Raw genomic sequence first — 23,574 nt, forward strand, 5'->3', positions numbered from 1 at the left:
GGGAAGCTCATCTGCCTGCTCGTCGTCCAGTTCGTCTGAACTGACTCCAGTTCGTCGTCGCAACTTTGCACAGCCATTGAAGAGGAGTGGACCAACATTCCACAGTCCACAATTGACAACCTGATCAACTCTATGCAAAGGAGATGTGTTGCACTGCATGAGGCAAATGGTGGTCACACCAGATACTGACTGGTATCCCCCCCCAATAAAACAAAACTGCACCTTTCAGAGTGGCCTTTTATTGTGGGCAGTCTAAGGCACACCTGTGCACTAATCATGGTGTCTAATCAGCATCTTGATATGGCACACCTGTGAGGTGGGATGGATTATCTCAGCAAAGGAGAAGTGCTCACTATCACAGATTTAGACTGGTTTGTGAACAATATTTGAGGGAAATGGTGATATTGTGTATGTGGAAAAAGTTTTAGATCTTTGAGTTCATCTCATACAAAATGGGAGCAAAACCAAAAGTGTTGCGTTTATATTTTTGTTGAGTATATATCAATTTAAATATATCGCGAGTACAAGTGGCCGAGATGAGTTTCCTCCGCAGGGTGGCTGGGCGCTCCCTTAGAAATAGGGTGAGGAGCTCGGTCTCGAGCCGCTGCTCCTCCACGTCGAAAGGAGTCAGTTGAGGTGGCTCGGGCATCTTTTCCGGATGCCCCCTGGACGCCTCGCTGGAGAGGTGTTCCGGGCACGTCCCATTGGGAGGAGGCCCCGGGGAAGACCCAGGACATGCTGGAGGGACTACCTCTCTCAGCTGGCTTGGGAACACCTTGGGGTTCCCCCGGAGGAGCTGGGGGAGGTGTGTGTGTATCGGGAGGTCTGGGCGGCTTTGCGTGAGCTGCTGCCCCCGCGACCCGACTCCGGATAAAGCGGAAGAAAATGGATGGATGGATATAAAGAAAACAAATGTTAAATGTCAAAATTATGGTGCAGTAATTTTTAATAATTGTGAGTTTCAGATCAATTGTATGTGATACCTCTGCCAGGGTTCACAGTATCCCTTTTGCATTATTAATTAAAAACTTAATTAAGATTTTCCCTTTTTCTAATTCTCCCCCAGAATTTAATGGCTTCTTTTCCAAGACAAACGCGACCTTTTCACCAGGTTTCTTACAGCTACAGTGTGTAGGGTTTAGTGTCATCTAGTGGTAAGGTTGTAGACTGCATTATGCTCTCACTGGTTGTGATATTGTTTCCGTTCATGTTGTTGCTTCTTTGATGACAGGGATTAATGTTCCTTTGCCTTGTCTTTTGATAACTGATATGTATGATCCTCCATTTCACAAAAAGTAGGATTCTCAAACTTACTTGTCTGCACTAGCAACCAGTAGACGGTGTATAAAGGAGCAACCACTGATTTCTCTTTTTTCTTCATTCTTCCAACCATGCTACAAAATGTAAAAATCTGAATAAATATGTCACTGCCATCTAGATATGAAGAGCTCATTCTAATCTCATGAAAACACGTCAGATCATTGTTGCAGAATTATACACGAATGAACAGATTGTTATGAATTTTAATCCTACACATTGTAGTGTTAAAATTGATTAAGTAGCCTTTGATTAATGCTACTAGCAAACAAGCATGGAGCCAAAACTTACCATCCTGACTGGTGTATTGAGGTTTTGTGAAAGGGCACAAGAAGGTATTCTTCCTTCTTCCTCCTTGTCTTAGTTCTTTCTTCCCTCTTTCCCAGGTTATGTACTTGGAGCAATTGTTGGCGTGTGTAGATGCTCTCCTCCTTCAGTGTGATGCAGATTGTGCCTCAGTCAGCCTGCAGCTGCTGCAGGTGCTGGTGACCATCCAGAGTCTCCTCACTGAACCGAACCAGAATCCTCTGAGCGATAAGGTAAGAGAACACAGCAGCTACGTTTATCCAAAAAGCTCCAATCGGAATCACATCATTCTGAACAGTGAATCCACACATATTGTTTACAGTTCCATAATAAAAAAGTGATCAGAAAACAGACATGTTGATATGCGTTGTTATAGAGATTGACTACTGTGACATGTCAAAAGTCACCTTCCCTTGCCACGTGCAATTTCATGAAAGGAATGGACCCACATATTGTAGTCAGTGTGATTGTAATTGTTGTGCTTCCACTGCTCAAAGTGCAGCAGGACAGATGCTCTGAAGGAGTGGGTCACTCTCTACCCCCACCCCTTTCTCCACCTTGGACCACACTAATGTAGATGAGAGTCCCCAACAAGATTTGGTGTTTGAAAAAAATGATCCCCATTTTAGCTGCCAGAAAGAGGAGTTGGTCCATATGTTTTCTGGCAGCTGAAAGCTTTTCTCTTTGAATGGTCCTTTGTCCTTTTCTGGGAAATCTTTGTGATCCTGCTGTGTGATGAGCATGTTCAGAATGTTATAGCTATACTAGAATTGAAACTGAGAATTTACTTGGTTAATAGGTGGGATATTTTTTCCCTAACAGAATACAAAATGACTTCGCCACCATTGTAATTCTGACAGACGTTCTGCTCAGATTCAGCTAATTGAAACTTTTATTTGAGATGTGTCTGTTCTGATTCTCAGTCAATTCTTATTAAAATATTAGTAGGATGGAGAAGAGCCTTTGTTGTCATTGTATAAACATGCATACAGAGAAGGTTATAATCTGCATTTAATCCATCCAAATTACAGTTAGACACAATCCAATCATTGAGAGCAGTGGGCAGCCACAGTCTGAATATTGCTTGATTTTACAGACCAGCAATTTATATCTGTGGCCTGATGGAAGAAGCTGAAATTCACCATGTAGGGATATGAGCCATCTTTCAAAATAAGATCAGTCATCCTCTATAACTGTCTGGTATATAAGCATTCTGGGTTAATCCGTGGTTCTCCAGTCAGCCTACTGGACCACCTCACAATTTGATTCAGAGAACGTTTATTTATTTATTTTTTTGGGTAAGGTTGCTAGACCAAGACACCAAGCTAAAAGATTCCATAGGGCAGCGTATTCTCGTTTGGGGCAGGCGCTAAAGTGGTCAAATATGACATATATGATGTCATTTCTCTACTTCCGGGGTACAAACCACAACATTTTCAATGGGTTTTGGGCAAATTACACACAAACAGAGTGAAAATGCAAAGAAAAAGTGACAATGTGGTAGAAAGTGGACATGTGTTGTAGTTTGTTTATGATCCGGAGCACAAACGTGTCGAGGTGGTTTTGCAGGCGAGAGAACGGAGCTACTCTGGTTAGCTGTGTAGGCTGACACTTACCAACATGGCGTCTCCCACCTCCTCACCTTTTTTTCTCCACCAGGAACCAAAAAAAAACTTTTTGCGGCTGCTTCAGTGATTGCAGTCAAAAACAAAACCATTCACCATTTATCCATGTGAAGTTTTCCTATTAAATTGAGGTCCCTGTAAGTGGTCAAATCCCGCGATATCACGGAGGGTTCAGACAAGGCTACGGTCTCCTATAAATGAGCTATAAAAAAGGATCAAGAGTATTCTATCAGTGTGGAAAAAGGACAACTTCCTCAAACAGTTCAAATGCTGATTCCCCTTTTATATACAGCGTCGCAGTTTTCTTCATACTTATTTTACAGATCCTCAAATCTGTCTGTTAGGAGACCTTACACACATTGATGCACAATTAAGAAGGAACCAAAAGAAATTTCATGCATTGGCCTTTTGCATTGCCAGAAGGTGCATAGCCTCCTCGGTGAAGTCTGACTCCTGCCTGTCTATATCACAATGGGTTTTGGAAATGAACAGTTTATTCCATTAGAGAAGATCACATACACACTCAGAAATGATTATTACCTTTTGTAGAGATTTGGCAGCCCCATCTGGACTATATAGACACCCTGCCAACTTCTGTAGTGGATAACATGTAGACAGGTTATTACAATGAGCGTTTAGTCATTAATATCAATATTTTTTGTCTTGCTTCTTGTTTTATGTTGTTTTTAGGTTGTATGTGAGTGGGTTAGGGAAGGGTCTTGAACTGTTCATTTTTTTTCCTTTTTGTAAAATCATATGTTGGAAAACAAAAATAAAATATTGTAAAAAAAAAAAAAAAAAAACTTAGTTTACTGTCAATAATTGTGCTGAGATATTTATATTTTTCCACACACTCCACTGTCTGACCCTTTATAAGAGTGGGTTCCCGAGCCCTGGGGAGTCTTCTGAAGTCGATACAGGTCTTTTGTTTGAGAAGTGTTCATCTGAAGAAAGGACCTGTCACACCAGTCAACAAAGTCCTGGGTGACTGGATCATGACTTGTTTACTTATCATGAAGCAAACTCAAGATTACAGAGTCATCTGCATACATTAAAATAAATTTGTCTTCCCTGCTGCTGCAACACATTTTTGTAAAAAGAATAAACAGAGGGGACAGCATGCAACCCTGAGGGGAGCCAGTGGATGAAGAGATCTGATGAATGTTGTATTGACTTGCACTCTTTGTGTGTTATTAGTTTAAAAAGTTATTGCTTAAATCGAATTGTTCTAAAAGTCTCTTGTTAAAATGTGGGGTTGAATTGTATTAAAAGCAGACAAAAAAAAATCAATAAATAAAAGCCGAGCATGGGTTCATTTCCCTTCTAAATATTTAAGGAGCATATTCATCAAAGTGACTGTGGCATCCTCAAATCCTCTATGTGGCCTATAAGCAAACTGCAAAGGATCATTATCAGGCTCTGCCTTCTTTAAAATTTCAGATCTTAGTTTCTCAAAAGTTTTCATCAGTATGGATGTCAGTGCAACTGGTCTGAAATCATTTAATTCTTTGGGGCAGTTTGTATTGGGCACCGGAACAACTACAGCATCCTTCCAACATTTGGGGACATGCTGTGTTTGTAAGGACTTTTTAAAAATCACTCATCTTCAACCGCTTATCCGGGATCGGGTCACGGGAGCAACAGCTCTAGCAGGGGACCCCAGACTTGCGTTTCCCGGGCCACATTGACCCCCTCTGACTGGGGGATCCTGAGGCGTTCCCAGGCCAGTGTGGAGATATAATCTCTCCATCTAGTCCTGGGTCTCCTCCCAGATGAACATGCGTGGAACACCTCCCTAGGGAGGCACCCAGGAGGCATCCTTACCAGATGCCCGAACCACCTCAGATGGCTCCTTTCAACGCGAAGGAGCAGCGGCTCTACGCCGATCTCCCCACGGATGACCAAACTTCTTAACCTATCTCTAAGAGACACACCAGCCACCCTCCTAAGGAAGCCCATTTTGGCTGCTTGTACCTGTGATCTTGTTCCTTTGATCATGACTCAACCCTCATGACCATAGGTGAGAGTAGGATCGAAGATTGACCAGTAGATCGAGAGCTTCGCCTTTTGGCTCAGCTCCCTTTTCGTCGCAACAGTACGGTAGAGTGAATGCAACACCGCCCCTGCTGCACCAATTCTCCAGCCAGTCTCATGCTCCATTGTCCCCTCACTCTTGAACAAGACCCCAAGGTACTTGAACGCCTTCAGTTTGGGCAACACCGTATTCCCTACCCGTAGTAGGCAATCCATCGGTTTCCTGCTGAGAACCATGGCCTCAGCGTTAGAGGAGCTGATCCTCATCCCAGCTGCTTCACAGTTGGCTGTGAACCGATCCAGTGAGTGTTGGAGATCACCGGCCGATGAAGCCAACAGGACCACATCATCTGCAAAATGCAGTGATGAGACCCTGAGCCTTCCAAACTGGAAACCCTCCTCCCCCCAACTACACCTCGATATCCTGTCCATGAATATCACAAGGCGCAACCCTGGAGGAGGCCAACACCTACTTATTAAAAATGTAATAAAATATTGGACACAGTTCTTTAGAGCAGGGTTTAAGCAGTCATCCACAAATGTTGTCAGGTGTGTAGCTCCTGTTTGTTCTCATTGAGGAGAAAGTCTTTTCAGTATCTTCCTATTTAATAGTGGTGTGTTCATAGTCATAGCAAAAATCCAAAACATCAAATCAAGAATAAAAATGATTAAGAGCATTTGCAAGCTCAAAATCCGCATCAAACAGTGACAATGCTTCTGTTTTTTAATTACTAATGCCTGCAATAGCTTTCATGCTTGACCAGGCTGAGCCCAGATTGTTTGCAGCCATTTTGTTTTCCAGTTTTATTTTATTTATATTTAATTCTGTTTTGCACTTAAAATTTCTCATTTTATATCTCTAGTGGCTGTGTACACCTCAGAGACCATTCCATGTATAAAGGTTTCTTAGCATGTATGTTAGCTTTAACAAGCTTGGTAACTCATGGTTTATTGTTGTTATTGTTCAGATCATATCTCTGCAGAATGCAGTGTAAGAACATGTCACATCAGCTAACTCGTTGAGATCTCCACCACATGCTTCTATGAACATACTTCAATTAGTGCTCTCAAAACACTGCACAGACTACTCTGTCCACTCTTTATTTTCCTTAGTGGAGACCTTTTCCCTCTACCAATATGGGCTACCAATATGTAGACCTAGGTGTGATTCCCACAACCTCCCAGTCCACCCACTTGTTAAATGGATACTGGCTTTGGTTGGGAAGATAACCTGAGTCAGACTGGTGTCCTGTCCTTGGGGAGCCATAGATTCTCAATCCCTTTGCATGATAGAATCTGGGGATAAGCACCGGCACCAACCAGCTGCAGGGCTTGTACAAAACTTACTGCTTCCTTAGTGACTCAAGGTTCATCTTCCCACAAGGATTTTTGTCAAGATCCATCTTCTAATTTGTGTGATTGCATAACATCTTCTCCTGTGTTGCTGAACAGAGACTATTATGGTACCATGGTGCTGTGACTCACTTTCTTCAACTCAGAGTTGTTGTCCTGGCTCCTTTTTGTGTTGTCTCACTAACACCTGCTGGGAATTTTTTGGAATATCGTGTTAGGTGTCTATAGCTCATCTAGAAGAGCAGATTGGTGGTTTGAAGTCCAATTTGGTGGCACAGCCTTCACACATCATCAGAGGTAAAAATGTCGAGAAAGAAGATGATAAACACCTCATGCGCTCTGTCGAGCCCCCAGGCAAAAGTCTACCCAAGGCTTTAGTCTTCTTTTTTCTCCACCACTGGCTTTATTAGTAAAAGGATCGGTTTTATGATGCATGAGCAAATTTGTGGAATGTAAGAAGAGCCAAGACAGAGCCAACAGTATACTTACCCACCTAGCAAGGGAAACTGAAATAACACATTTTGAGTGGAAGATTGAATTCAGTCCTCGCTGGAATGTGAAGGAGATGAAGAGGTAGACAGAAAAATTGAGAAAGGAACACCTGTGCATCATCAGCACCCCCCCCCCCCCCCCTTTTTTTTTTGTTTTGTTTGTTTTTCTTAATTCTGTAACACCTCATCAGATCCCAACAGTAAAGAGATTTTATCTTGCGGTCAGCCACTGTATGCAGGGGGACAAACGGGAACAGTGACCAGAGAGGCCAGTGGTATCCGAGGTCAGCATGTCAGCTAACTTCTCATTTCTGGAGGAGGATAATGACAGGGAGCCGAGCGGGAATCCAGCGTTGTCTACCAGACTCTATGTGCACGTCCAGTGTGTTTGAGTGTTTATGTCTGGCTGCAACTGTGTATGTGTCTAAATGTGTGTCCACAGTCAAACAAAACCCAGTGTTATAATACAGTAGCATGCAGTGAAGTAAGAACAAATTATGAGAGAGGGAGGGTGAGAATGGCTTTGGGCATCCTGGACCCAGAGGAAAAACAGAAGTTGTTTTCCCAGAAAAGGGGGCTCATCTTTCCCATCAGCGGACGAACTATGGCCGTCTAGCTTTTGTGAAAAGGGGTGATCTGTGACTCATACATTGTCTCTGTCCAGTCCATCCCAAAAGGGCTATGGAGGAACTATAAAGTGCCTGAAAGGTCAGGTTCCCTGCCCCAAAGAGTTCTCTAATTATTTACTCTCCTATCTCTCATTCCTGCTCTTTCCTCTCAGCTCAGCATAGCCGCTTTTTTCCTGCGTGACATCCGGTGCTTATGTGTGAGACCTCATCTGTAGTTCTCAGGATTTGACCAGTAAATAAATTAATGCATTTTTAGCCCTTCTATAAAACAGTGACCAATTCTGTGTGATTCTTCATGAAAAAGACTAAAGTTTGCATTGACATAATACGTTTCCCTCTTGTCCTTTGCACTCTCTCAGGCCCTGCAGAGTGTTCGGTGCTTGTGTGAGGTGCAGGGCCTGGAGTCAGTGGGGGCGCTCTATAGACAACATATCGGCCAGCTGCTGGACTGGTTGTCTGCTTCTGTCAACACTTGGACCAGTTACTCCCCACAGAGGCTTCAACTGAATGTCATAGTCATGCAGTCAGGTAAGAAGTGATGTCTGACACAACACATCACTAAAACATAACCGTATGTGCTGAATTTACTAGGTACCCTATTTTTCAGCATGTGAGTTGCCTTTGAGTATAAAGCATCATTTTTTTCTGTATTTCAGTTCTTTTGATGCATTGTTGCAGTGTACTTCTTCTTATTGGCATTCATTATTTTATTATTGGAGTTTTTGTTTAGTGCTTTGATTCCTGGGAAAACCTATATAAATAGTTAGATACATATTATTAGTATTAATAAGGAACACATGATTTGTTGTATGTAATTTGCATTAGAGTATAGGTTGTAGGACCTCCCGAGCTAGTCTAAAAAAAATGTCTTGTACTTTGCAAAATACACTATATGACACAGCAACTGCCCGAGAAATATAATTTTGAAAAACTGACCTGTTAGGTGGTCAGAATAAAAATAGAACTAACCCTGTAGTTAATCTGTGCATGTTTGTTGATGCCATTTCAAGTACATTAGTAACCAGCTGCCATCTTTAATGTCAGCTAAGATATTGGCAAATATTTATGAGGAAATGTGTGATGGCGGATTTAGAGAAAAGCAATTGTGCTGGCATTTCAAGCACAGCTGCACAGTATATTGCTTGAGCATCATCATTGCCAAATGTGCATGCGCAGTAGTCTGTTGACTGTCTGCACAAATGAACGTACTACTCATAGAAGGCTCAGAACCATTGGTGTGGTTCAGGAGGTGCAGCAGCTCCTGTTATATCAATCATGCTATAGGCTCCTGCACTGTGGAATCTTGGCATGGTTTGGAGCCTGACAGATCAGTCAAAGGCCCAAATGAACAGATTGATACAGGCAGCCATGAAGATTATAGGGATCTGTCAACACCCTAGTCTTCAAGGCATTTTTCAGCAAACCATAATCAGACCAGTACAAAAGATTATCTTACATCCAACTCATATGTATTGTCCATTCTGAAAATCAGCTCCAGGTCTCATGGAGGCAGTGCGAAGCCCCCTATACAGGCACAAATGGTTCAGAAACTCCTTTGTACCCCTGACCATTAAACCCCATAAAATCACCTAGGCTGGAAAGTGTATATACCATGCTAGTATTCCTCTTGCTCTTAATGCAGTATTATCATAATATGGGTATGTGCATTTTCTTATGCTGACGGTGCAGATCGGTATGTGCAATCGATTGGTGAGTATGTGGACTGTATTGTTGTTTTATTGTACTGTGGTTCAATGAATAAATTGTTTTTACACTAAAATTTGCCTTGGACTAACAAGGCAAATTTCCCACTGGGACAATAAAGTCTCTCATACCCTAATAGTCACATCACAGGATATGCAATGTCAAGCAAGGCAAATTACTGTAAATCAAGCACACCATCCTACAACTTCCTTGTTGCTTTTTTTAGAGAGAAAAAAACCCTTTGTCATCACACAGTTCTCATCTTCCATAACTAATCCACAAGACAAGTCTGTCTAATTTAATTTCCTCTGAATTAACGGTTCTTGCATAAACAGAGGTTTATCTGCTAGTAGGCGACATGCAGACGCTGCACGTCAAGTTAACTGCAAGTTGTCATAAACGTCCGGTGCTTGTCTGTGCCCGTCAGTAGTACATTATTGGGAAGGAGGCTCCTGGAAACATGACCCAGTCATGCACAAGTACTAATGTCACATCTGGCATCATGACATCAAAATATGTGTCCAGCAACAACGAGGCTGCATTGGCATTGAAAACCTGTGTAGGCCTAAAAAAAAAAAGTTAGGCAGAAAATTGATCAGGAATCAATAAGGAAATCGATAAAGAATTGGACCAATAAGCAGAATTGATAATAGTATAAGTAGTAGTATAGCAGAAAAATACATTTTTAAGAATTTTTCAGTTAATACAGTAAATATGAGTTTGCGACAAAAATTGCTTACACTGCTATTTTGTTTGTTTGTTTGTGTTTGTTTGTTTTTTTTGAACAGCCTAATCCTTTTTCTTCACTTTCTGTAAAGTAATAACAAATATGATAAATTTTTCTCCATGTTTTGATTTGGAATAGAATGTGCAGTGTTCCCAATGCATTTGAGTGTATGGAAATAAAAGCTATTACAACCCCTGGCAAAAATTATGGAATCACCGACCTCGGAGGATGTTCATTCAGTTGTTTAATTTTGTAGAAAAAAAGCAGATCACAGACATGACACAAAACTAAAGTCATTTCAAATGGCAACTTTCTGGCTTTAAGAAACACTATAAGAAATCAAGAAACAAATTGTGGCAGTCAGTAGCGGTTACTTTTTTAGACCAAGCAGAGGGAAAAAAATATGTACTCACTCAATTCTGAGGAATAAATTATGGAATCACCCTGTAAATTTTCATCCCCAAAACTAACACCTGCATCAAATCAGATCTGCTCGTTAGTCTGCATCTAGGAGAGGATTATCAAACTCTTAAAAGAGGGTAAATCTTCACGCAATGTTGCAAAAGATGTTGGTTGTTCACAGTCAGCTGTGTCTAAACTCTGGACCAAATACAAACAACATGGGAAGGTTGTTAAAGGCAAACATACTGGTAGACCAAGGAAGACATCAAAGCGTCAAGACAGAAAACTTAAAGCAATATGTCTCAAAAATCGAAAATGCACAACAAAACAAATGAGGAACGAATGGGAGGAAACTGGAGTCAATGTCTGTGACCGAACTGTAAGAAAACGCCTAAAGGAAATGGGATTTACATACAGAAAAGCTAAACGAAAGTCATCATTAACACCTAAACAGAAAAAAACAAGCTTACATTGGGTTAAGGAAAAGCAATCATGGACTGTGGATGACTGGATGAAAGTCATATTCAGTGATGAATCTCGAATCTGCATTGGGCAAGGTGATGATGCTGGAACTTTTGTTTGGTGCCGTTCCAGTGAGATTTATAAAGATGACTGCCTGAAGAGAACATGTAAATTTCCACAGTCATTGATGATATGGGGCTGCATGTCAGGTAAAGGCACTGGGGAGATGGCTGTCATTACATCATCAATAAATGCACAAGTTTACGTTGATATTTTGGACACTTTTCTTATCCCATCAATTGAAAGGATGTTTGGGGATGATGAAATCATTTTTCAAGATGATAATGCATCTTGCCATAGAGCAAAAACTGTGAAAACATTCCTTGCAAAAAGACACATAGGGTCAATGTCATGGCCTGCAAATAGTCCTGATCTTAATCCAGTTGAAAATTTTTGGTGAAAGTTGAAGAAAATGGTCCATGACAAGGCTCCAACCTGCAAAGCTGATCTGGCAACAGCAATCAGAGAAAGTTGGAGCCAGATTGATGAAGAGTACTGTTTGTCACTCATTAAGTCCATGCCTCAGAGACTGCAAGCTGTTATAAAAGCCAGAGGTGGTGCAACAAAATACTAGTGATGTGTTGGAGCGTTCTTTTGTTTTTCATGATTCCATAAATTTTTCCTCAGAATTGAGTGATTCCATATTTTTTTCCCTCTGCTTGGTCTAAAAAAGTAACCGTTACTGACTGCCACAATTCTTTTTCCTGATTTCTTATAGTGTTTCTTAAAGCCAGAAAGTTGCCATTTGAAATTACTTTAGTTTTGTGTCATGTCTGTGATCTGTTTTTTTTTTCTACAAAATTAAACAACCGAATGAACATTCTCCGAGGCCGGTGATTCCATAATTTTTGCCAGGGGTTGTATAAGGATTTTAAACTTTACTCACTATTTTAAACACGCTGCTATTATTTTGAGTACAACTGTATGTGGTGTGCATTCGTGTGACTGGTACCACTACTTATATACAGACAGTAAATATTTAATTGTTTGTATGATTTCTATGTGATCCAATTTGAAAGCAACACATCAAAATCGCCTGCATGAATTTATTTGATGGCAGAATAATGAATTGCCATTTAATGACAGTTTCATAGCTAACCTGGCAGATTCATCACCTCAACTTGTTCTTTCAACTTTGACTTTCTCTTGATCCATATTTTCAGTCAAAAAGGCAAACACATCTGTCAGTGCCCCCACTTGACAAATGTGAATGCTGTTAAGTGACGATGTGGCAAAAACACTATGATTTATGACTTTATGCCCCATTGGGGTCGTCCAAGACAGATGCCTGTCTGTGATCCTCAGTGACCCTCACATTGAGTTGAAAATCTCTTCATTATTTTCTTTTACCAAAGCAGAAACACACTGACTTCTGTCTGTCCTGTTCCCTGCCTCTGTTTGTCAGTCAGTGTGTCTGTCTTGTGTAAAAGGGGTTGGGGGTGGGGGGGGTACAATGGGTTAAAATGCTCTGACCTTGTCTTTCATGCTGAGACTTCACTTTACCCCCCTGTATGCCATATAATCCTCCATCACCAGCTCCTCCCCTCACGACACTTTCATCTTCCTCTCGCACTCTCTCCCCCTCCCCTCTCTAATTGACTAGGAAGCTGACTAACCCCTAAGTCCCCACACCCACTCCCGCACAAACCCAGTCGCACAGCTAAGTGACCAGTCCATTCTAAGTCCACTCAGTGATCCGCGTGCAGGTCACTACATCAAACAGCATCACAGCCGCCTGGTCGTGACCTTCCTTTCGATCAAGGCAACTTTGAAGCTCTGAGCTTGTTCTTTTTGTGCCTCTTCAATGCTGCACTCGGCCTCCCTGGAGTTTATACAAGCAGATGGGATCATTGATCTATCAACAGGACCCAAGGACTTTATTAACAGCAGTGGAACCGAAAGTCTGTGTCCTGTGTTTGATGTGTGTATGAGTCATGGAAATCATCACCCTGTTAAACAATTTATGGTAGTTAAATTGACAATTGAGAATTGGCTGTTTTGCTTGCCCATCATCCATCTGTGGTTTGTTGCTTTTGGGGGTTTTTTTAAGCAGGAAATAGTAAGGAGTTCTTACCGTTGATGTCATACAGTTGCCTAAAATCAAATCAAATCAATTTTATTTATATAGCGCCAAATCACAACAAACAGTTGCCCCAAGGCGCTTTATATTGTAAGGCAAAAGCCATACAATAATTACAGAAAAACCCCAACGGTCAAAACGACCCCCTATGAGCAAGCACTTGGTGACAGTGGGAAGGAAAACTCCCTTTTAACAGGAAGAAACCTCCAGCAGAACCAGGCTCAGGGAGGGGCAGTCTTCTGCTGGAACTGGTTGGGGCTGAGGGGAGAGAATCAGGAAAAAGACATGCTGTGGAAGAGAGCAGAGATCAATCACCAATGATTAAAAGCAGAGTGGTGCATACAGAGCAAAAAGAGGTGAATAAAAGAAACACTGGGTGCATCATGGGAAACCCAGCAGTCTAAGTCTATAGCAGCATAACTAAGGGATGGTTCAGGGTCACCTGATCCAGCCCTAACTATAAGCTTTTTCAAAAAGGAAAGTTTTAAGCTTAATTTTAAAAGTAGAGAGGGTGTCTGTCTCCCTAATCCGAATTGGGAGCTGGTTACACAGGAGAGGAGCCTGAAAGCTGAAGGCTCTGCCTCCCATTCTACTCTTACAAACCCTAGGAACTACAAGTAAGCCTGCAGTCTGAGAGCGAAGCGCTCTATTGGGGTGATATGGTACTATGAGGTCCCTAAGATAAGATGGGACCTGATTATTCAAAACCTTATAAGTAAGAAGAAGAATATGAAACTCTATTCTGGAATTAACAGTGAGCCAATGAAGAGAAGCCAATATGGGTGAAATATGCTCTCTCCTTCTAGTCCCTGTCAGTACTCTAGCTGCAGCATTTTGAATTAACTGAAGGCTTTTCAGGGAACTTTTAGGATAACCTGATAATAATGAATTACAATAGTCCAGCCTAGAAGAAATAAATGCATGAATTAGCTTTTCAGCATCACTCTGAGACAAGACCTTTCTAATTTTAGAGATATTGCACAAATGCAAAAAAAAAAGCAGTCCTACATATTTGCTTAATATGCGCATTGAAGGACATATCCTGATCAAAAATGACTCCAAGATTTCTCACAGTATTACTGGAGGTCAGGGTAATGCCATCCAGAGTAAGGATCTGGTTAGACACCATGTTTCTAAGATTTGTGGGGCCAAGTACAATAACTTCAGTTTTATCTGAATTTTAAAGCAGGAAATTAGAGGTCATCCATGTCTTTATGTCTGAAAGACATTCCTGCAGTTTAACTAATTGGTGTGTGTCCTCTGGCTTCATGGATAGATAAAGCTGGGTATCATCTACGTAACAATGAAAATTTAAGCAATGCTTTCTAATAATACTGCCTAAGGGAAGCATGTATAAAGTGAATAAAATCGGTCCTAGCACAGAACCTCGTGGAACTCCATAATTAACCTTAGTCTGTGAAGAAGATTCCCCATTTACATGAACAAATTGTAATCTATTAGATAAATATGATTCAAACCACTGCAGCGCAGTGCCTTTAATACCTATGGCATGCTCTAATCTCTGTAATAAAATTTTATGGTCAACAGTATCAAAAGCTGCACTGAGGTCTAACAGGATGAGTACAGAGATGAGTCCACTGTCTGAGGCCATAAGAAGATCATTTGTAACCTTCACTAATGTTGTTTCTGTACTATGATGAATTCTGAAACCTGACTGAAACTCTTCAAATAGACCATTCCTCTGCAGATGATCAGTTAGCTGTTTTACAACTACCCTTTCAAGAATTTTTGAGAGAAAAGGAAGGTTGGAGATTGGCCTATAATTAGCTAAGATAGCTGGGTCAAGTGATGGCTTTTTAAGTAATGGTTTAATTACTGCCACCTTAAAAGCCTGTGGTACATAGCCAACTAATAAAGATAGATTGATCATATTTAAGATTGAAGCATTAATTAACGGTAGGGCTTCCTTGAGCAGCCTGGTAGGAATGGGGTCTAATAGACATGTTGATGGTTTGGAGGAAGTGACTAATGAAAGTAACTCAGACAGAACAATCGGAGAGAAAGAGTCTAACCAAATACCAGCATTACTGAAAGCAGTCGAACATAAAGATATGTCTTTGGGATGGTTATGAATAATTTTTTCTCTAATAGTTAAAATTTTATTTGCAAAGAAAGTCATGAAGTCATTACTAGTTAAAGTTAAAGGAATACTCGGCTCAATAGAGCTCTGACTCTTTGTCAGCCTGGCTACAGTGCTGAAAAGAAACCTGGGGTTGTTGTTATTTTCTTCAATTAGTGATGAATAGTAAGATGTCCTAGCTTTACGGCAGGCTTTTTTATAGAGCAACAGACTCTTTTTCCAGGCTAAATGAAGATCTTCTAAATTAGTGAGACACCATTTCCTCTCCAGCTTACGGGTTTTCTGCTTTAAGCTGCGAGTTTGTGGGTTAAACCACAGAGTCAGGCACTTCTGATTTAAGTCTCTCTTTTTCAGAGGAGCTACAGCATCCAAAGTTTTGCTCAGTGAGGATGTAAAGCTATTGACGAGATAATCTGTCTCACTCACAGAGTTTAGGTAGCTACTCTGCACTGTGTTGGTACAACCCCTGGCAAAAATTATGGAATCACCGGCCTTGGAGGATGTTCATTCAGTTGTTTAATTTTGTAGAAAAAAAGCAGATCACAGACATGACACAAAACTAAAGTCATTTCAAATGGCAACTTTCTGGCTTTAAGAAATCAGAAAAAAAATTGTGGCAGTCAGTAACGGTTACTTTTTTAGACCAAGCAGAGGGAAAAAAATATGGAATCACTCAATTCTGAGGAAAAAATTATGGAATCATGAAAAACAAAAGAACGCTCCAACACATCACTAGTATTTTGTTGCACCAGCTCTGGCTTTTATAATAGCTTGCAGTCTCTGATGCATGGACTTAATGAGTGACAAACAGTACTCTTCATCAATCTGGTTCCAACTTTCTCTGATTGCTGTTGCCAGATCAGCTTTGCAGGTTGGAGCCTTGTCATGGACCATTTTCTTCAACTTCCACCAAAGATTTTCAATTAGATTAAGATCCGGACTATTTGCAGGCCATGACATTGACCCTATGTGTCTTTTTGCAAGGAATGTTTTCACAGTTTTGCTCTATGGCAAGATGCATTATCATCTTGAAAAATGATTTCATCATCCCCAAACATCCTTTCAATTGATGGGATAAAAGAAAAGTGTCAAAAATATCAACGTAAACTTGTGCATTTATTGATGATGTAATGACAGCCATCTCCCCAGTGCCTTTACCTGACATGCAGCCCCATATCATCAATGACTGTGGAAATTTACACGTTCTCTTCAGGCAGTCATCTTTATAAATCTCATTGGAACGGCACCAAACAAAAGTTCCAGCATCATCACCTTGCCCAATGCAGATTCGAGATTCATCACTAAATATGACTTTCATCCAGTCATCCACAGTCCACGATTGCTTTTCCTTAGCCCATTGTAACCTTGTTTTTTTCTGTTTAGGTGTTAATGATGGCTTTCGTTTAGCTTTTCTGTATGTAAATCCCATTTCCTTTAGGCGGTTTCTTACAGTTCGGTCACAGACGTTGACTCCAGTTTCCTCCCATTTGTTCCTCATTTGTTTTGTTGACGCTTTGATGTCTTCCTTGGTCTACCAGTATGTTTGCCTTTAACAACCTTCCCATGTTGTTTGTATTTGGTCCAGAGTTTAGACACAGCTGACTGTGAACAACCAACATCTTTTGCAACATTGCGTGATGATTTACCCTCTTTTAAGAGTTTGATAATCCTCTCCTTTGTTTCAATTGACATCTCTCGTGTTGGAGCCATAATTCATGTCAGTCCACTTGGTGCAACAGCTCTCCAAGGTGTGATCACTCCTTTTTAGATGCAGACTAACGAGCAGATCTGATTTGATGCAGGTGTTAGTTTTGGGGATGAAAATTTACAGGGTGTTTCCATAATTTATTCCTCAGAATTGAGTGATTCCATATTTTTTTTCCCTCTGCTTGGTCTAAAAAAGTAACCGTTACTGACTGCCACAATTTTTTTTCCTGATTTCTTATAGTGTTTCTTAAATCCAGAAAGTTGCCATTTGAAATTACTTTAGTTTTGTGTCATGTCTGTGATCTGCTTTTTTTCTACAAAATTAAACAACTGAATGAACATCCTCCGAGGCCGGTGATTCCATACTTTTTGCCAGGGGTTGTATATGGCATTGAAGAACATAACAAAGAAGGAATCATATCCATAAACCTAGTCAGGATTCCACTACACTGGCAGGAAAACTGGATGCGGTTGTAACTCAAGCTACACACATATTGGCATATATATCCCCACCAAGTATTAACAGTGTGCTAGGTTTGGATCTCTGTCCTGATCCACTGTCCAACAAAGAACCCACGGGTGAAATATACTGAAATTCAAGTCAAGAGACTTTAAAAGATAACTAATCCACTTTAGGCAAGCATGTATAGCTTCCGGAAATCAGTTGTTTTTGTCAAAAATGTTTCAATAAGTGTTTTTAATTATAAACATACAAGTAACACCTGACTGACACATATTATACAGAGAAAGAAGAATGACCATTTATTATCTATAGCTGATATTAAAGAGTACAGCGTAGTTCTGTGTGGCCTTGATACTTAATTTGTTCTGTCCAAAATGAAACCACTTTAACCTTGACAAACATACAACCCTTCCACCATGATTGATGTATACTTCCTCCAAATTGTGTTGGGAAAGTGTAGTGACACGGACCCACAACAGGGGGCGCAAATGAACGGTCAATAGATGAGCCAAAATATAACAATTTAATGTTGTGAATGTGCACAACGAACATACAGACAATCTCAGAATATCATAACAGTCAATACACAAAGGGGACGTGTGGGCAGGCTCGAGGATAGAAGACGTCTGTCCTAAGAAGAGCCGGAACCACACGATTTCCGCCGCCCCAGAACCTGGTGAATACTGGAGCTGCCAAGTCCCGAATTCCCAGGTGATCACCGTCCCCGACTGTCGGATCTGGTACTGCTGGCGAAGAACAAAGACAGTCAAGTGTGGGTGTGTGTACACCCAGTAACAACAACGGTGGGAATGCCACCTCCACCTCTCACTCAATAACTTGCAGAGTTCTGTAGATTCCTCAGGGGAAAAGAGTGCCTTCAGCGCTCTCACAGCTTCCACCGACGGAGGAACTGGTACTCCTGCAAACACTCACAATATACAAATATTGCAATTACAAAACGGCTGAGGATATTACCTCCAATGAAGTATGATATCTCGGCAACGAGGTGGAGATGACGTCTGGTCTTTATGGAGTGAGATGATGTTGAGTAGATGGGTGACAGCTGTCAAGAGGTAATGAGCGACAGCTGTCACCCCCGGCTGTGTCCATGGCGGCAGCGCCCTCTGGTGCCTGAAGCCCGCACTTCAGGCAGGGCGCCCTCTGGTGGTGGGCCAGCAGTACCTCCTCTTCTGGCGGCCCACACAACAAATTGAGTTAAAAAGCTATGATCTTGAGTTTGACCTTTCAAGATCACCCAAGGTAAAAAAAAAATCATGTGACAGATAGAAATGTTATATATGACTAAGGTGTTTTGTAATAACCCTAACAGTGTTAATATTGATAGCATACTTTGGTTTAGTTGAAGTGATTCAACTAAAATGACTTAGTTTTAGTCATAATTTAGTCTTCTGAATTGTTTTAGATTCAGCCATATGAATTTGTTTTAGACCAAATGTAAGATTTTTGCCAATTACATTTCATGTGAATTCAGATTAGACAAAATGTTGTGCACTACCTGACCTTTGATGCCTCCTTTGAAGTAGATTTGGACCCCAGGTTGGGAACCAAGACTCCAAGATCTATAAAAGACATTTCACTAGTTTTTGAGTAATTCCTTAACACGCATACAAATAAATGGTGTCCTTGTGGACACAATCGTACCTGGTGTTGTGTTTCTGACACAGAGTAACAATTACCGGCATGGTTATTGTTCATTGTATGAATTTAATCGTACAGTGAAATCAGTGTTGGCTCTGTTCATGTTGATCCACTTTGTGGATTGTTTTCCTGTAATTGGGAGAGATTGATTTATGTCCCCCTGTGCAGTCTCTCTCGCTGTGTCTTGCTCAAGCACAGTTTCACAGAATGCATGTTTACTAGGACAGTAACTAAGCAGTAATGACAAGTGTTTGGTTTCCCTCCTAGTGTAGTGGCTTCTCGTGTTTCTGCCTTGTCTCATCCGGATTACGTGTGTGGTGACCTGCAGACGTCTCCACTAACCCCTGTGTTTACATGGCACGCCCATTGATTCACACATTCTCTTTGAATGAAATACTTCTGGTCATCTGAGGCCACTGCCCTCAACGATTTCCTCATCCTCCCCTCATGTCTGTGGACTTTAGTCCAAATGGTGCAGTGGACACTTATCACTCATTCCATACACAGATATAACTCGCTATATATAGCTGTGTAAACACAGAGTCAGGCCTTTGGTGGGTGTGCAGGTACGGGTGTAAACACAATACATGCACTGTGAATTTCCCATTTTTCCCGTAAGGGACACTGGTCTACATTCGAACTGGAGTGAGTCATTTCTCCACAACTCTGTGTCACTGTCTCAGTAACACAAGCTTAAAGCAAAACAAAAGAGGGAAGCTGGTCCTGACAAAGTAGATAACTTAGAAATGCAAGGATGAAAGCTTTACATCTTTTAAAAGGTAATTACTGGTACCTTGAGTACTGGGTTTGGTACCCTAAAGGTGAATGATGTTAACAGTTGAATTAGCAGAATGTTCTCTTAGTAAGACTTTGAGTGAAGAGCCCAAGCTCAAATACTAAAGTTCCTTTGAGCAAGGCACTAAAGATTCCATGCTACTATGTATAGCTGGTAAGGGGATTCAAAAAATAACACAGCATCAGCAGTTCCCAAGAGTTAAAATTAAGCATACATTTGTGTGTAGCTAATAGGGGTCTAACAATTAACCACTATGAATTGACACATTATTTTAAGGTAATAGATATGACTACATCCATATACAGACCCCTGAATTGATCTAAATGTACCATTGGGCAGTAGTTGATGGCTCAATTTCAGTGTGTTAAATGGGCTTAATTAAGCTGGTTTGCTGCAACTTCTGCATTTTCAAATGCTTGTAAAAGTTCAAAGGTCAGCGTGAGGTTGGTCTCAAGGTAAAAAAAACAAAACAAAGAAAAACGACATCCCCAGTAGTGGTAGATGGTATAACTGTTAAATGTACTTGTTGGAAAATTACGTCTAGTTCACAATTTAATCTGGGCATACTGTTACAGAATGGAAAAGTTACGCTGTGCTAGCCACAGCTGGCTTCTTCCGCTGGCCTTCTTCATTGCTGTGCGTTCTACTACTGTATGTGGTACTTCCCCCACTGCTGAGCAAAAGGTGAGCAGAGACATCACCAATGTCAGCAGTACAGTAACAAAAACCTGAGTAAAGGCACTTGCACAAATTTGATCCCCGCACTGGCATGCAATATTGCGTGCCAATGAGTAAACTCGTCGTAAACTGTGCATGAACCATGCATGGCTGTGTGCCAGTGCACAAAGAAAATGTTGAAATGTTTAAAATTTCTGGCACGCATAAATTTTGTACCACTTGCGTGAACTAGTCGTGAACATTATACAGCCTATTCGAAAACAATACGTATCACTACGTATCATTGTGAGCAGGGCATCTGAATGTGAAATTTGATTATGAAGCGATGTTACAACTATAATAAACATAACTTTACAGATATGTTATCTGTAAAAATCCAGATGCGTTCTCCACTGCACAACATGCAGGAGACAACCTGCAGCTATAGGTAATTTCTCTGTGATTCTGCAAGTGATGTGAGCACCCTTCACATCCTTTGCTCAATGCTTTGTTGATGCACCTTTGGCAGTAATTACAGTCTTACGTCTTCTTGAATATGATGCTACAAGCTTGGTGCACCTATCTTTGGGCAGTTTTGCCAATTCCTCTTTGCAACACCTCTCAAGCTCCACCAAGTTGGATGGGAAGTGTCACTGCACAGCCATTTTCAGATCTCTCCAAAGATGTTCAATGGGATTCAGGTGTGGGCTCTGGCTGGGCCACTCAGTGACATTCACAGAGTTGTCTGTGAGTCTCTCGGTTTCTGTCACTGAAAAACATCCCCACAGCATGATGCTGCCACCACCAAGCTTCACTGTAGGGATGGTGCCTGGTTTCCCCCAAACATGACACCTGGCATACAGGTCATCATCAGACCAGAGAATTTTGTTTCTCATGGTCTGAGAGTCCTTCAGGTGCCTTTTGGCAAAACTGCAGGTGGGATGCCATGTTACCTTTTACTAAGGAGTGTCTTCCGTCTGGCCACTCTACCATACAGGCCTGACTGGGAATTGCTGCAGAGATGGTTTGACCTTTTAGAAGGTTCTCCTCTCTCCACAGAGGAATGCTGGAGCTCTGACAGAGTGACCATCAGGTTCTTAGTCACCTCCCTGACTAAGGCCCTTTTCCCCCGATCGCTCAGTTTAGACAGGCAGCCAGCTTTAGGAATAGTCCTGGTGGATCCGAACTTCTTCCATTTACAGATGATGGAGGCCACTGTGCTCATTGGGACCTTCAAAGCAGCGGAAATGTTTCTGTGACCTTCCCCAGATTTGGCCTTGAGACAATCCTGTCTCTGAATGTCTACAGACAATTCCTTTGAATTCATGCTTGGGTTTGTGCTCTGACATACACTTTGAACTGTGGGACCTTATCAACTGAATTACCCCAGGTGGACTCCAATTAAGCTTGTAGAAACAGCTCAAGGAGTGATTCCAGTGGATCCAGGATGCCCCTGAGCTCAATTGAGCTTCACAGCAAATGCTGTGAATACTTGTGCACAGTCCTTAGTTTCTTTTATTATTTTATTGTTAATCAATAAAAAAAAATCTAAAAAAAAAAAAAAGGTTTTCACATAGTCATTATGGGTTATTGTGTGTATAATTTTGAGGAAAAAATGAATTTCATCCATTTTGGAATGTGAAGTGCAATGAATACTTTCTGGCTGCACTGTAATAGCAAACTCTTGGAGAGGGAGGGGAGGGGTGTCTCTCCATGTCCATCTGCAGTTGGGAAATGAATGGGGTTGGTGAGCTAAGGTACATTTTCGGGTTGTCCGTATTTCCAGTTTTTGTTGCAGTCTTTTCAAACAAAGTTGATATACCGGCTCATTCGCATTGGGTTCTTCCCACTCATTCGACTTCATTCTGAAATGTTTCCACACCGAAGCTGTAGAATTGGGCTTTGAAACCAAGACCATGTAATTCTTTCAAACTTTTGCCTTCAAACTTTTTGCAGCCAACTTGGCTGGCTTGTTTACCTGCAGCACGCTGTTTACACCATGTGTGTAGTGCCACACACACACACACACACACACACCACACACACACACACACACAAACACCACACAACACACACACACACAGGACTGCAGGCTGAGCCCACCAGCCCCTCCTACTGCAGACAGCAGGCTGAGGGGGACAAACAAAGCAGTGCAATGCCATGGAATGTGGTCAACAACAAAACACACATGTCAAGGGTGATATATTGAGGCCAGCAAAATGATTCATGTTCATCTTTATATATGAATGATAAGGCGAGATAACGATTATCGCAACAGGCCTAATGCCGAGTCGTATGAAGGCTATATTCCTTCTTATTCAAGAGTATGTTCTTTCAGTTTGAGACCATGATTTATTCTCCACATCCTCCACAGTCATATATTCTCCTTTTATGGTGTTGAGCATCCAGCTTATTGGTGCATTACTGCTACCTTCTGCACCCAGAGTGAGTCACAGTACCATTTAATATGAGTATATAAGCAGCAGCTTGCATACTGTGTAGACTGTGCCATCTTGAGACCATAGATGATGAAGCAGCAATTTTTTTTTTTTTTCACGTGTCACTTTGAAATGTAAGTTAACAGGACCAGCCGAAGGAAGGAAGGAAGGTAGGTAGGTAGGAAGGTACTTATAGGGGAGATGACACCTCTAGTAGTCAGGCAGCCTGAACAAAAATCATTTGGCCTTGTGGTACCCTAAAAAATTAAATGGAATAAATAAACACTACTGAAACTGCGCCATCAACTTCAATTCGTATTTACGTCTACAATCAGTTTATGGTCAACATGTAAATACACACCAGATATTTGAAGCTTGAGTCAAGCTATTTATTGCTGTGGATGTGGATTATTTTTGTGATCTCTTTGATGAACTGAAGTGTGTGCTTCCGGTTCGAATACAAATGTAGCACTGATGTTTGACAGCCTTATGGATCTGCACAGACTGATGAATGCAGTCTGTGAATTCTGATTTTGGGGTTGTCGTTGCACCCTAATGAATTG

At 41.3% G+C, this 23,574-nt stretch overlaps 1 protein-coding gene across 1 annotated transcript in view; it reads left to right on the forward strand.

Annotated features, from left to right (window-relative positions):
- Positions 1–23,574, forward strand: part of LOC117528586 (dynein assembly factor 5, axonemal-like) — a 72,744-nt gene that overhangs the window by 34,098 nt on the left and 15,072 nt on the right. The window contains exons 7-8 of the mRNA XM_034191216.1: positions 1,704–1,856; positions 8,115–8,283. Of these exons, the coding sequence (XP_034047107.1) occupies positions 1,704–1,856; positions 8,115–8,283 (322 nt within the window). The remainder of the gene's footprint in view (positions 1–1,703; positions 1,857–8,114; positions 8,284–23,574) is intronic.

The sequence above is a fragment of the Thalassophryne amazonica genome, chromosome 16 (genome assembly GCF_902500255.1).
Source record: "Thalassophryne amazonica chromosome 16, fThaAma1.1, whole genome shotgun sequence".
Taxonomy (NCBI): Eukaryota; Metazoa; Chordata; class Actinopteri; order Batrachoidiformes; family Batrachoididae; genus Thalassophryne; species Thalassophryne amazonica.